Genomic DNA, 14,148 nt, shown 5'->3' on the forward strand with positions numbered 1-14,148 from the left:
AACTAAGCAACCCCAACCCATATCTCTACTCCTATAAAGACTTAGTTGGTGATGACGGTGTGTCTAGCATCCGTCATTTTCGATCATTAGATCTGCACCTAATGGTTGTGAGGTAAGTTGTGGCATTCTTGCAATAATAGGCCACTTCTCTGCTCCAATTTGCAGAAAACCCCTTATTATCTTGAAAGCAATCACATCCCTCCCTCACCTCATCAAAACAACTTGAGAAATATATTTTGAGTGAAACCAAATATATTTTTAGTGGTATATGTATATAAAAACAAGAGTGTTTTCTTTCAAGTTTGTGAACAAGTACTATTCTATTCCGGATCCGTTGCGACGCACAGGCACGTTGCTACTATTATATATTTGTATCTTCACTTCTACATGGACAAGCTGCTTTTTAGCACCTTGTATCCAACTTCAAGTACTCCAGTTCATGCACTAGTGTTTACATATGAAAAAAATACTAGTGTTGTCCATTGAATGATACACAAAAATAGAAAGATGATAGGTTAGAAGAGCAAGATTAATTTCTTGTTGTTGATGAGTATGTATGCATGGGTTTAGTGGTGAGTTTAAGAACGGATGATATATGGAGGAATTATCACACTCAAGCCTTCAAACCACGCTGCGACCAACTTGGACGTGCGAGGGCATGATCTTTATTTTGAAGTTGCTCAAGCTACTTGCACGGAAATTCATTACATCTCAAAAGCATAGATACTCTTGGTATCTTGACTGCACATAAATGTCGAGGTTCAAGATGAAGCACGTGACTCAGCTGGTATGCCGATGATCAATCCTAGACCTTGCTGAGTGATGGGTCATTCAATTCTTCTTAGTGAGCACTAATTTTGCTACCTAAGAATCTATGACTTTGTGCCATCAATAGGCTGGCTACAACACAAAACTAAGCGCATCTCAAAAGATATTCACCCAATGTCCTCCCCTACTTGTTTCGTGGACACCCCCTGCTTGTCTGCGGCTGACGAGGTACCCAACGACGTCCCTCAATTTTTCGCTACTTGTCAGCTCCCCCACCTCCTTCTCTCTTTTATCTTCTCAGACTCATTTTTGCACTTGCCATTGAAATAATTAAAATATAAATACTGAAGCAATAGTAACTCAAATGTAAAGTTTCCAAATTACTAGCTCAAATTTAAATCAATTCTATTCATTCACTCATGTTCTATTGGTTTCCATGATGCACTCACATATGCTTCACTAAATGATTGAGAAGTTGTGTATGCACTTCTTGACAACGAATCCGTCGATGCATCTCAAGGAAGTTCTCAAACTCAACTGTGTGTTGTGTGTAAGTTTGATAGGAGCACCCGGTCCAAACATACACGGATACACCACGTACACCATCCCCCTCGCTCTCCACAATCATGTTGTGCACAGTTACACAATATTTCATCGTATCTCACAATGTATCAGGATCACACTATTTAGTAGATCTGCGAACACTTGCCAAACGTGCTTTTTTGCATGGTTATATGTGTCCCATTCATATCATAAAGATCATAGTATAAGCCACATAGACACCGATATGATAAAACTGAAAAGACAGCATAACGCTAACCTTTGCATGAAGGACCACCATCCAAGAAGGCAAATTACAATCAAGACTGAAGAATCCCTTTAGCTCGACACCAACATCTGTCACATGCCTCCGACACCGCCACAACAACCACCAAAGGAAAATATGACAGATCACCTCCTCACCCGAGCTCAACGCAGCTCCATCATTGATATGCGGCTTTGCGGGCCTCCAAAGTGGCTCGCCAAAGGCGAAGTCATTGCCATTGAACGAATCAGACTTTGCAACACCTCAGACACGCTATCAAACTCCAGATCTGGCACTCCCGCTCGACGAAGTCGTCTTCGGAGGAAACCATATCTGCCAACCACCAACCACGATCCCAACATACTATCCGCCATCTTCTAAATGCCGCCAACACAACCCACTATCTGGATCCACTCCTGGACTACCTCCCAAGCTCCATGCCAACACTGGAGCAAATGTTGTCGCATCTGCGGAGCCCGAGGGCACATGTCCACTACAGGGATGCCGCCGCTATCATACTACCCCTTCTTGAACTGATAGCCACCAAGAACCACCACCAACCACATAGCATAACACCGCATCGTGAGATGATTTGGAGTGCTTTTATTTACCATCGTCGTCGCCCTCGCCGAAGCCAACCATGAGAGACTAGAGTGCGGTAGTGGAGCTTCCGAAGTCAAATAGCATTAGCGTGGGCCCCATTGTCAGCCAACACACCTAGAAATCCCCCTCCCCCAAGGAACTGGCCCCCATGCTACTCCCTAGGTGGCACTGAAGCGTCAACCCTTCCCTAATAAATAAATTACTTTGGGCTTGGGCCCACGTAAAAAATGAAACATGCATTTTTTTTAGATTGTGTATGTTTTGCTCACTGTAATGTTTTTCTTGCACATGCTCTCAGTCTTCCAACATGTGGCTCATGGAACCCACCTACCTACTAAACTTAAAGCGCTAACTGGGCCAACCCATTCCAATAACATATACATCTCTTTCACCACCCCTTACATGGACATGACTTGAAGTCCATAGTATGCACTACAATCTTAGTCTCGACATATAGGTGGTGTCGATCATGATACTAAGAACATAGATAGTTGAGTTATTAAAACTTAAGAGACCAAGAAAGATTGGATTCATGTATGTTGGGTGTATGTATGGGCTTGCTATCAATACCAATTTTGATAATTTTAAGAATGGAGGGCGTCGGGAGGAATTCCATTAGAAAACCCATCAAACTAGTAAGTAGTTGATGCCAGATCCAGACAATGTGTTCAAAGTCATAAAGGAAGAAGCTTCTCCTATTCAGCAGGAGCAAGTTAAAAAGGTCTTGGCAATTGAGTTCGGCCGGGGCTTCACTTTTAATTGTGCTCTTGTACATAAAGAATGTCCATCAAGATAAATGTGACCTTTTGCATTTGCAACTAAGGACTATGATTATCTGGTCTGATTCGAGAAGACCCTTTTTTGAAGGTAAACCGAAATCTTGACCTTCCAAATTTGCTATGGTTCGGAGTCCTTCATTCTGAACAAGAGTTTCGGTCATTCTCACGTGGAACTTATGATTCATAAGAACTCATTTAACAACATCTTACGGTTTTAGCTATCTAGGTAAATTTTGCGCCCTGCATCCCAGCAAAACTATCAAGGCACCACTCAAAATAGCTCATGGGACAGAGACACGCAGCAGACAGAAGGGAAATTTCAAAGTTAGAGTTGGTTGGGCTAGTGATGGATATCTTCTTCTCTGGTCTTGAGTTTGAGACCGATGGCTAGAGTCGATGAGAATTTGAAAAACTTTCGTTATGATAGTTGTTATTGGAAGCTTGAGTCAGCCGCATAGCACATGGAAGTGCGCTTTTGAAAAAGTTGTTAAAGAGTCTTTATGAACGAGCGGGGTGAGTGGGTGCTGGTTCGACTTGGCTTGTGGCAATTAGAATTCTTTGTTGGATGTCGTTAGGTGGTGTTGGGTGCTCTCTAATTGTGCTGAACTGATCGTGCAGCTAGGGTAGGTAGTGATAGATTCCTCCTCTGGTGTTGAATTTTCAATCCGATGGCTGGAGTAGGTGCCATCTGGTTGTTCTCTATGAAAAAAATTACGAACAAAGACAACTCGAGCAAGAGGCATACGAATGAGCTGCTTAAATGTGTTTCCTGTAAAGAACTAACTAGCTAGAATCAATGCGCCACCTGTTCTCGAGTAATTTTGGAACGGTTTAACCGCTTTCTTTCTACGTATAACCGCGGCGTAGCTCATTTGTGGCTCAACCATGCTAGAGCTTTCGGTGAATTCCGAGCATCTTATCTCAGCCCGAACCAAATCTACTGAATGGCACAACCAAACTTTCGATCACACCATTCATGTTTGTGATCAGATACTCGAATCAGCTGAACACCCAATCTTGAGATGCCCCGTTGCAAAGGAGGTCTGGTGCCGCATGGCTACAAAATCAGAGCATGAATGAAGGGGAATCCTATTTTAATTAACACCGCATCCACTGCTAGGCAAAGAACTTCAAGCACATTCACTCTTGTGGAAGGAAATATCGTTGGATCTGCTCCAGCTGCTGGCTATTTTTCAGCCATGGCGCGGAGCAGAAGAAAGAAGTGAGGGAGAGTCTAAACCTGACCTTTGGCCTTATTCCAAAGCTGTAGGAGCAAAGCGATACAGAGTCCACTCATTTCAAACAAACTTTTGGATTCGATTTGGTTGGGGTGGGCCGGGCCCAGGCAGCAGTGCAACGCCTGGGCGACACGCAAGGGACCCAGTGACAAGCCACTGTGGTGGGCCCTTCCCCACAAAAAATAAATTTAATATCATTATAAGCACATGACCCACGTATCAGATATTAAACTGATAAGAACAGATACTACACTTGATCTTAGCCAAAAGGCCGAGAAAGGTATGAGTTACCAGCCGCGCCAGCCCCTCCTTGTTATAGCCTCGCCGAGCCCCTCGCCCTACCTCGCCGCGCGATGTGGGACTAAACGAAACCACCAGCCTCCGCTCCCCTCACGCACCAGCAGTTGTGCTAGCCGCGTGGGCTCTGATTTCCGCCGGCCCGATGGGCTTCAGCTCGAACGGGCCCGACTGCGCGACCGAGAGGAAAAGAAAAGGCATCGGGTGCTACCCCGGCCGCAGCTCGCTCGCACGCAACGCAAGTCGTCATCGCACGAGACGAGACGAGTCGAGGTCCAAGTCGCTCGAGCGCGAGCCCGCCGTCTCTCTCGCGTCCGCCCCTGCTCCGACCTTCCAGAAGCTTCCGGGAGCCATCCATGGCCACCGCGCCCGCGCCGACCGCAGCCGCCCCCGCGCCCGCCGCCGCCGCCGCGGCCGCCCCGTCCGCGTCGGTGCCGCGCGGGCAGGTGGATCTGGTCGACTTCATCGACTGGACCGGCGTCGATTGCCTCAACCAGGACCCCGCCCATGCCATCGCCAACGCCCTCAAGCAGGTACCGCGTCTACTCCCGCGGCCAGACGCGATCCCCGGCGCCGATCTGGCGGCGGCCCGTTCGATTTTCGCCGGGGGCACTCCCCCCTAGGGTTTCGTAGATTAGCGTCGTGTCACGGGCGTGTGTGTGCTGTGTTAACCCTTCTTCGGATTTTAGTTTAGATGGGATTATGTTTCTGACGATTGTTGGTTTTTATCAGGGTTACAGGGAGGATGAGGGGCTGCACCTCGCCAGCGACTCCGACGAGCAGCTGCTGATCTACATCCCCTTCATGCAGGTCATCAAGCTGCATTCCGCGCTCTTCAAAGGCCCTGAGGAAGAAGGTGAGATTTGTCACTCAAAATGCTAGGTTGCTGCATACATTGACTACTTAAGAGTTAAGCCTCTTTTCTGAGCTCAGGGAGGAACTTGTCTATGTTCGAACTAGGGGGCTCGATTTAGTCTGTTGTGAATGCTAATAGACGGTTGAACACAAGTTTTTGTAAATGCATGATAAGCAAGTTGTTTGGACCTTATGTGTGTCTGGCCCAAAGTTCAAAAAGGCGCTGGGCGTTAATTATGCATTTAGGGACCTATTTGCGCCTAGTTTGCCACTCCGTATGCGCGCCCAAATGGAAAAGGCGCTACGCGTATGCACACCTTGCTCTTTTCCGAGCGCGCAGGGCCAAAGCGCTATGTTTGGCCGACGCTTGCGCGCTTTTTTGAACTTTGCTATGACCTGTCGTCTAGTGTTTAATGCTTAATAGAAGAGATTATTATTTATGGTGCTACGGACAATATAGAAAATTCTAGAGGTATAACAAGTATAGAAAATTCTAGAGGTACAACAAGTATAGAAAATTCTAGAGGTACAACAAGTATAGAAAATTCTAGAGGTACAACAAGTATAGAAAATTCTAGAGGTACAACATGGGTGTGTGCATTAATCAATGCAGAGCCTGGGGCTCCTTCCTTTTTGGAAAAATAACATGGCATGATCTAGTGGCCTAGTACGCTTGGATTTGCCACTTCTTGGGTGTTGTATATAAATAAAATTGATAATTTACAGCTAATATCTGGAGTTATTGATACACTAGTGGGCTAGAACACTCTTTTCTGATGTCAAGGAGCACTTGTCGCCTTTGGAACTAGTGGACTATTTAGTCTGTTATAGGTCTGCAAATGCTAGTAGAGGGTGCAAGCTCTGTTATTTCTGTTAATTTATGATCAAATGTTATTTGGTGGGACCTATGTGGTGACCATCTGACCTATCGTCTAGTTTTTCATGCTACATAAAATGGATGGGGTTACTTATGGTGCTGTTGACAGTATAGGCTGTGTGTCAATGCAGAGGATAGGGCTCCCTCCTTTTCGGGAAAAACACGGCATAATCCAATGCAACCTAGGATTTGATCCAATGGCCTATGACGCTCAGATTTGCCACTTCTCCATCATTGGACATAAGTAAATTGATGGCTGGTATTTGAAATTATTGTTACACTAGTGGTAAATAACATAGAAAACATTACTCATGTATCATTTACATATTTTAGTTTTGTTTAATGCTGGAAAGCTCAAGAGTTTTTTCTCTTTCAACGGTTTACATCAATATATTGCTTGATATTGGCAAGAATGACTTCGCATGCTAAGCTGCATGCTGCTTCTCTCTTACGACCTTTTTGTGTTCATGCTTCTTTTTCTCTACCTTGGAGTTATGTATTTAGTTTGTAAGTAGTAGGCCCTTTCTTAAACCACTTTCAGTATTTCGCTTGGGTGTTGATGCTTCCTCAAATACTTAATGCAATTTTCTTTGAACACAGGCCCAAAGACAGTTAAACTCTTCTCCAACAGAGAGCATATGGGTTTCAGGTATACTTCCTTTTAGTTTAACTTGAAGCTCATTGATACTGACTTCTGAAAACGTTTTGGGTTTTCCCTTAAGCCTGACATAAGTTTCTGTATTGGTTGGCAGCAATGTCAATGACTTTCCTCCAAGTGACAGTGTTGACCTATCATCCAGCCATTTACTGGAAGTACGTTCTTATCCTAAAAATCTAAGTCTGCTTTGATACTCTTTTTCTTGATGCCCATGTAGCATCATCAGTTATTCGTCCTGTCTTGGCTTATGCATTACCTCAAATTGATGAGCCTTGGCTATTCTTCTCTGCAGGGTAAGCCTGTGACGCTGAAGTATGTGAAGTTCCAGAATGTTCGTAGGTATGTGCATCTCTCTCTAGCACGTTTGTAACAGGCATTTTGCAGTGTTACCTGATTCTTATAACCCCTTTTTTTGTCATCCCAGCCTGACTATGTTTATCGAAGACAATCAAAGCGGAGCTGACATCACAAAAATTCAGAAGATTGCGCTTTATGGAACCACGTAAGTTCTGTTAGCACTTGGTTCTGTTAGCTGTACTGCTCAGATTGTGGGTGATCTGTGATTAGTTGTGCCATCAGCATCCTTAGTTCCTAAAGTTGCACAACAATCCAACCATTATATTCTTAGTAACAGAGTATTTTGGAAAGATAACTGAAGGGTGAAAGAGTCATTATTTTAGCAAATCAGAACTGAATGTGCAAGAGTCATTATTGTATCGAGGCAATAACAAAGTTTAAGTTCTTATTTCCTTTATCATAGATTAAAAAATCACTTAATAGATATTGCAGACTGAATTTCTCTTTTCCCATGTATACATCTGATGAAAATCATCATTACTTGTGATTCATCTCCTGAACACTTGATTTTATTTTTTTTGTTCTTTTGCCAGTGTGGACACTACAAATATGAAGGACCTGAAGAAGATAGAAGAACATTAAGCAGACCCATCTAAGATGGTGTGTTCCAGTGGGTGTAAACAGTTAACTGTTGTGCTTGATGCTGGCAACTTTGTGCCCCTATTTTACACATGAGGTATTTAAGAGCCCAGTTAGCCTCCTGTAGGCTGCAATTTCTGCGTGCGGGCTTGTTTGACAAACGAAACGATGTTCCTTGCTGAGAAAATTCATATCCCTATCCCTTTTTCCTTGAGAGTTTGGTGTTGATGATGCTTGCCCTGGCTTGTTGATGATCGCTTCATGTTTGTCCCGATGAAAAATGTTGATTGGAGATTGGCAATACTACATTTCTGTTAATCTTGTTGAGAGCACGTAATGACTTTCCATACATGGTAATCTACATACGGTATCTAGTTTAGCATACATACATGCGCCAGGCAGGCATCGTCATGTTAGGTCTGGCTGGTTTGCTACGATCAAGATCAGTCGGCGGCCTCGAGGGCCATGAGGATGGCCCTGAAGAGGTTGATGATGTCGAGGTAGAGGGTGATGGAGGCGGCGACGTACTCGTCGTAGGTGTAGCGCTTGATGAGGTTGTCGGTGTCGTAGATGATGAAGGCGGAGAAGATGAGGGCGGCGATGCAGCCGTAGACGAGCACGGCCGTCTTGCCCATGGGGAAGAGGATGATGACGATGGCGTAGAGCATGAGGATGACGCAGGCGGCGAAGAGGAAGGGCCCCAGGAACTCGAAGTCGTGGCCGCGCCTGCCCGCCCAGAAGGTGTAGGCGGTGAGGGAGACGACGACGACGAGCGTCATGCCCGCCGCCTCGAAGATGATGGGCCCGCGCTTGGTGAGGCACCCCAGCCCCACCGACAGGCTGACGCACACGGTGAAGATGCCCAGGAACACCATGTTCACCGGGTGCTTCTTCCGGTAGTAGACCATGGGCAGCATCACTGCGCTTGCAGCCACTGCGTCCATCAGCAACGCATGGAGAAATTAGGCATGAATGAAAAGCGAAGCAGAGATGCCGACCGAGGAGGGGGGAGATGAGGATGAGGATGAAGGCGACGAGGGCGGCGAGGGTGCGGGAGAGGAGGAAGTTGCGGACGCAGACGGTGAGGTTCATGGCGGCGGCGACGGCCACGGTGACGAGCATCTGGATGGAGACGATCACGTACACCTTGCGGATGAATGCCCAGCGCAGCTCCGGGCTCTCGATCATGTACCCGTCGGGCCCCGACGGGTAGCACGCCTCCACGTCGTAGTGGTGGTGATCGTGCTTCCCCATGGCCTTGGATCGGCGCCTGCCTTTCCTTGCCAGCAGGTAGAGGACGACGGACGGACGCACGGACGGGCAGGTTGGTCGACGGTCGTGTCCCGGCCAAGGAATGGTGTCTCAATAGCTTCCGCTAGCCATGGGCGTCAAGTCATTTGGAGGTCATGGCTGGAGGCATCTATTCTGGGCGCGGTCGCTTCAAAATCTGCTTCCCTGTGCCTCTTTCTTCACCATCCAAATAATTCCATCACGTTGCTGATAATAACGGAATACACAAGCTAGGACTGACAGGGACCACATAGCACCCTTGATGAACAACCCAGAATAGCGGCGAGCACCAAAGGAACGCAAAAAAAACCTCCAAGCCATGTCTCCAAAACAATGCTTCCAATACCCTTCAAAAAAAAAACAATGCTTCCAATAGAGAAACACAGTGGGTGCTATCGCCCGGATCCGTTTTGTGCAGACCGTTGGCATGGTGCGATTGTCTAGCAGTGGCGCTGGCTGCTCTGGGCCGTGCGGGCAGCAATGGCGGTGAGTGGTGCGACGTTGTGGCTTCCGGAGCCCTGTTGCAGTGGTTTGTGCTGGTGCCGGCGTCAACACAAGTAGTACACCATGGTGATGATGTGACCGTGGGGTCCTTTTCCTCCAGTCCGGTTCGCGCTACGAAATTCGAGCGGGGCTCCTACCCTGAGTCAGAGGTGGCGAGGCGGAAATGAGCGAAAGCCTTGTTCTTCACGGGGGTCGTTGCCGGTGATGTTCCTTGGAGGGCATTGTCGAAGAGTATTTCCTCCCACTGAATTATGGTCGGTCGGAAGGGAAGTGGCGTTTGGAGGTTGATGTATGTTTGGGGTGGCTTCCACAGTTCTTCTTTTTCACTTGTTTATAAGGGTTTTCGGCCTAGTTTTTCTTATAAAGCAACCGACTTAGTGATTTTTCCTTTCTAAATGAAATCAGATCTCCTGCCTGCTCCTCAAAAAAGGCATTGATGCCGCTATCATCGCCAATCCGGACCCAGACCTGGCTGTCAGACCCATCACAATAGGGGGGTGATGGAGGTGTGTGATTCTCCTTTCCCTCTCGAGTAGAGGATATCTATCACATCACAAGATCAAAACATCCAGGATTTTGCATTCATGCCAATATGCAACATTCAGAGGAATTAGAATGAAACATTCCGTAGCAAGGAATTAAATTCAAGAGTCTTGCAGTCAAAAAGCACCAGCGAATATATTTTCATCGTGCAGCTTAGTTCAATCACACATTGCATACTCCAGGAAGCTAGGAAACAAGACATGTCATGGAGTCTAGGACGGCAGAATTTACTGATAACGATTGCACATGCCTACAGGTATCCGCGGGCATTCATGAATTTTCTGATATGCACAAGCTAGTGGACTTAAATCAAGGCGAGCAGGGCTCAGGTGCGCTCAGCTATCGGCTGCCCGCAGAATTTGCATCAGATTCAGGAACAGGTTGATGATGTCGAGGTAGAGGGACACAGCAGCCCAGATGTACTCGTCGTACGTGTGGCGCTTGATGATGTTGTCCGTGTCAAAGATGATGTAGCCACAGAAGATGATCGACGCCACGGCCCCATATATCATGGTGGAGATCTTGCCCAGTGGGAAAAAGATCTGCCAGCACCAGTGTTAGTTTTCAGTATATGATGCATGAACCAACATGATCGAAACTAGTTTAGCAATATCCATCTGAAGAAATATACTGTACAAGGGAACATAAGGTGCAGCTGCCCAACCTGGATAAGTGAGAACACCATCAGCACCATAAGAGCTCCAAACAGGAAGGGGCCCAGGAAGTTGAAGTCATGGCCTCTCTTTGCAGCCCAGAAAGTGTAGGCAGTCAAGCTGATCACCACCACTGCTGTGAGAATTGCAGCTTCCAAGATGATTTTTCCTGTGCACACAACAATACCATAATCAATTCACAGTAGAGGCCCTGCCCTATAGAGTTGATGCGCACAACTCCTGCGGAGAGTATGACAACTCATGACATAAATGAAGTGAAGACAGAAGAACATGCATCATGATAGCTGAAACAATTTGTTATTTCTAGTCCAAACTTTAGCGATGTTGATCAAAAGCAAATTAAAAGATCATAAGAAGAGAGTAATGCCAAAGCCCTCATTGTCAACAACCATGTCTCAGCATCAAATCCAAAAGAGGTAACTTACAACATCCAAACATGCAGTGATGCCTCAAGTGCTTAGCGGAAATGTTCAACAGAAACAAGTTAACATAGTATTCCTAAACTAAATAAGAATCTATGCATTGTGTAGATCTGAAACATGCCATTCAGAGCAATTCTAGACCCCTGGAGAAAACGCTCAATAAAGTTGTGCTATTTTTTTTCACTGAAAATTTAGAGTACATCATATATATAGACCTTAAGTGGTTGCATTATCAAAAGTTGATGTCGACGGTACGAACTTTATGGCATGCACATTAAGAAATATTAAGGCAAAAAACACACACTGGATGACATTCTAGCTCTTCAAAAGGTCAATCAAATCATGCCTTGGGTTCCAAAAAATTAAAACTGCGGCAGGGATAATAAATCTATGAAGGGGAGAAAAAGGACAAAGGGTTCGATACTAAACAAACAAGACAACCTTTATAGTCTCAACAAGGGAACAACAAGAAAACTGAAGAAGGATCGACTCAACAGAAGTGGTGATATGGTAAATGCTTTTGTATTGGTAAGTGCATTATAGATTTTCTGACACCTCAAAACCTTGCCCCTAGTGGTAGCACAGTCACAAGAGACTTGGAATTATCACAACAAAATGGGAGGAACTAGAATGGCATTTGCTGATAAGAATTGATGCATTGTGTAGCTCTGGACAGGTCATTCGGATTCTAGAACCTCACTGGAAATTTAGAGTACATCTGATAATATAGACCTCAGGTGGTTGCATTATGGAAGTAAATACCGATGGTAGGATTTATTTATTTTGACATGCACATTACAAAAATATGAAGGCAGAAAATACACACATGAGAACTCTCTAGCACTTTGAAAATGTTAATAGAGCCGCCCCTAAAACTGCAACAGGGATAAATCATAAATGTGTGAATGGGAAGAACAAAGGCAAGAGGTTCCACTACTAAATAAACAAGACAACCTTTCGAGGGAACAGGAAGAAAACTGAAGAACTATCTATCGATTCTACTAACATTTGGAATTATGAATTATCACAACATAATGGGAGGGAGCAACTAGAACGACATTTGCAAAACTTTGCTGGACAGCCTGAAGTATAGCACAAACAAGATTGGCATAGTAATACATCAGGAACATATATATGTAAAAGCTGTGGACCCAGAGAAAACTCAAACTTGCTGCCAATACAAACAAATAGGATCATGTAATCAACAGATGGATCGAGCGAATCACTGCATTCTATTGACGTGCACATTAAGAAACATGAAGAAAGAAAACACACACAGGAGAACTCTCTAGCTCTTTGAAAATGTCAATAGAGTCGCCCTTAAAACTGCAACAGGAATAAATGTATGAACTGGAAGAAAAAAGGCAAGGGGTTCCACTTCTAAACAAACAAGACAACCTTTCGAGGCAACAAGAAGAAAACTGAAGAAGTATCGACTCATACTAACATTTGGAATTATCAGAATATAATGGGAAGGAGCAACTAGAACTGCATTTGCAAAACTTGGCTGACCGACCTTAAGTATAGTATACAAACAAGATTGGCATAGTAATACATCAGGAACCTATATATGTAAAAGCTGTGGACCCAGAGAAAACTCAAACAATAGGATCATGTAATCAACAGATGGATCAACGAATCACTGCATTCAATTGTTTCCTGTAGCACCAAAGAGGCACATGCATACACATACTCCTGCTTTGCATCCTAAGTAGGAATCCAAAATTTATATGAGTAAAGTGTTCTACTTATGAAAACACCATCAGTATGAGCCAATGCTTGTATGGAAGACAAAAGGACAGATTCTCAATGTTAGAATTGGTTTGCATTCACTACTAATCTATTATATCATGCATAGCTGTTGCAGATACTCAAACAAGACCAAATGAAAACTCCATTCACAGAATCTAGCAATCATTCAAGGAGATGAGCAAGAAATCAGAGGCTAACGCAAGGAACAAACAAAACCATCGTGTGGCATTAGTGCTCAATCATAATCATAACCTGACACAACTGATTTGAATGCAAACTAAGTTCAATTACAAAAATCAAGTAGCACACGCATAACGAACAATGATTTTAGTGAGCGGTGCAAGAGTGTAAAGGGTTCCATCCGTGACAATTAACACACATAAAGGGGCAATCTATTAGCAATGATTCAGAAGGAATTGTGGACTGAGGGGCAATCTATTACAGATGTTGTTATTTATTACCGCTGGTGAAGGCGCATGTCATGCCGACGGCGAAGCTGATGGAGACGGTGAAGATGCCGAGCAGGATGAGGTTGACGGGGTGCTTCTGGTGGTAGTAACGCAGCGGGCACAGCACTGGAGCACGAACGAAGCAAGCAATTCCATGAGTCAACGCACGAACCCGAATTCAGAGAGGCAGGGGCGGGGGTCTGGGCGGGGGAGGCTCGACGTAATAATTACCGATGAGGGGCAGGACGAGGAGGAAGATGTAGAGGCCGAGGCCGGCGTTGGAGGAGACGAAGAACTCCGAGACGGCGGGGACCTTGACGACGAAGCCCGCGACGGCGGCGGTCATGGCGAGCTGCACGGAGAGGATGACGTAGATCTTGCGGATGAAGGCCCAGCGCAGCTCCACGTCCTCCGTCATCCCCGGGTAGAGCGCCGCGGAGCCGCCCGCCTCGAGGTCGAGGTCCGGCGCCTTCCGGTAGCCGAACATCGCGCCTCTCGCTCGCTAGGGTTTCGGCCGGGGGTCGGAGGGAGACGGGGAGGGGGAGGAAAAGGAAAGCAGATGGAGCTGGGCACGCTTCGTAATCGTCTCCTCGTGGGGCGGACGGGGAGTAGAAGAAGACCGAACTGCCGGGTCAGGTCGGGGTTCGTGCCTTGGCCTTGACCCTTGAAGGCTGGTGGGGTGGGATGGGAACGCACGC

At 45.8% G+C, this 14,148-nt stretch overlaps 3 protein-coding genes and 1 non-coding gene across 4 annotated transcripts; 1 reads left to right on the forward strand and 3 right to left on the reverse strand.

The window, feature by feature from the left end:
• Positions 1-4,280: 4,280 nt before the first annotated feature.
• Positions 4,281-4,477, reverse strand: LOC123109111 (U2 spliceosomal RNA). The gene has a single exon (XR_006452405.1). It is a non-coding gene; the product is annotated as a U2 spliceosomal RNA (small nuclear RNA).
• A 232-nt stretch (positions 4,478-4,709) lies between these two features.
• On the forward strand, positions 4,710-8,030 carry LOC123105392 (PITH domain-containing protein At3g04780). The gene is made up of 7 exons (XM_044527450.1): positions 4,710-5,023; positions 5,223-5,346; positions 6,823-6,871; positions 6,975-7,035; positions 7,173-7,219; positions 7,305-7,382; positions 7,771-8,030. The coding sequence occupies exons 1-7, from the start codon at positions 4,847-4,849 to the stop codon at positions 7,817-7,819; spliced, it is 585 nt and encodes a 194-aa protein (XP_044383385.1). The 5' UTR covers positions 4,710-4,846; the 3' UTR covers positions 7,820-8,030.
• A 25-nt stretch (positions 8,031-8,055) lies between these two features.
• LOC123105391 (protein LIFEGUARD 2-like) lies at positions 8,056-10,144 on the reverse strand. The gene is made up of 2 exons (XM_044527449.1): positions 8,815-10,144; positions 8,056-8,735 (listed from the first exon to the last, which is right to left on the reverse strand). Exons 1-2 carry the CDS (start codon positions 9,068-9,070, stop codon positions 8,260-8,262), a joined length of 732 nt encoding a protein of 243 aa, XP_044383384.1. The 5' UTR covers positions 9,071-10,144; the 3' UTR covers positions 8,056-8,259.
• Positions 10,145-10,263: 119 nt separating this feature from the next.
• LOC123105390 (protein LIFEGUARD 2) lies at positions 10,264-14,089 on the reverse strand. The gene is made up of 4 exons (XM_044527448.1): positions 13,682-14,089; positions 13,463-13,576; positions 10,818-10,975; positions 10,264-10,695 (listed from the first exon to the last, which is right to left on the reverse strand). Exons 1-4 carry the CDS (start codon positions 13,935-13,937, stop codon positions 10,489-10,491), a joined length of 735 nt encoding a protein of 244 aa, XP_044383383.1. The 5' UTR covers positions 13,938-14,089; the 3' UTR covers positions 10,264-10,488.
• Positions 14,090-14,148: the final 59 nt, after the last annotated feature.

The sequence above is a fragment of the Triticum aestivum genome, chromosome 5A (genome assembly GCF_018294505.1).
Source record: "Triticum aestivum cultivar Chinese Spring chromosome 5A, IWGSC CS RefSeq v2.1, whole genome shotgun sequence".
Taxonomy (NCBI): domain Eukaryota; kingdom Viridiplantae; phylum Streptophyta; class Magnoliopsida; order Poales; family Poaceae; genus Triticum; species Triticum aestivum.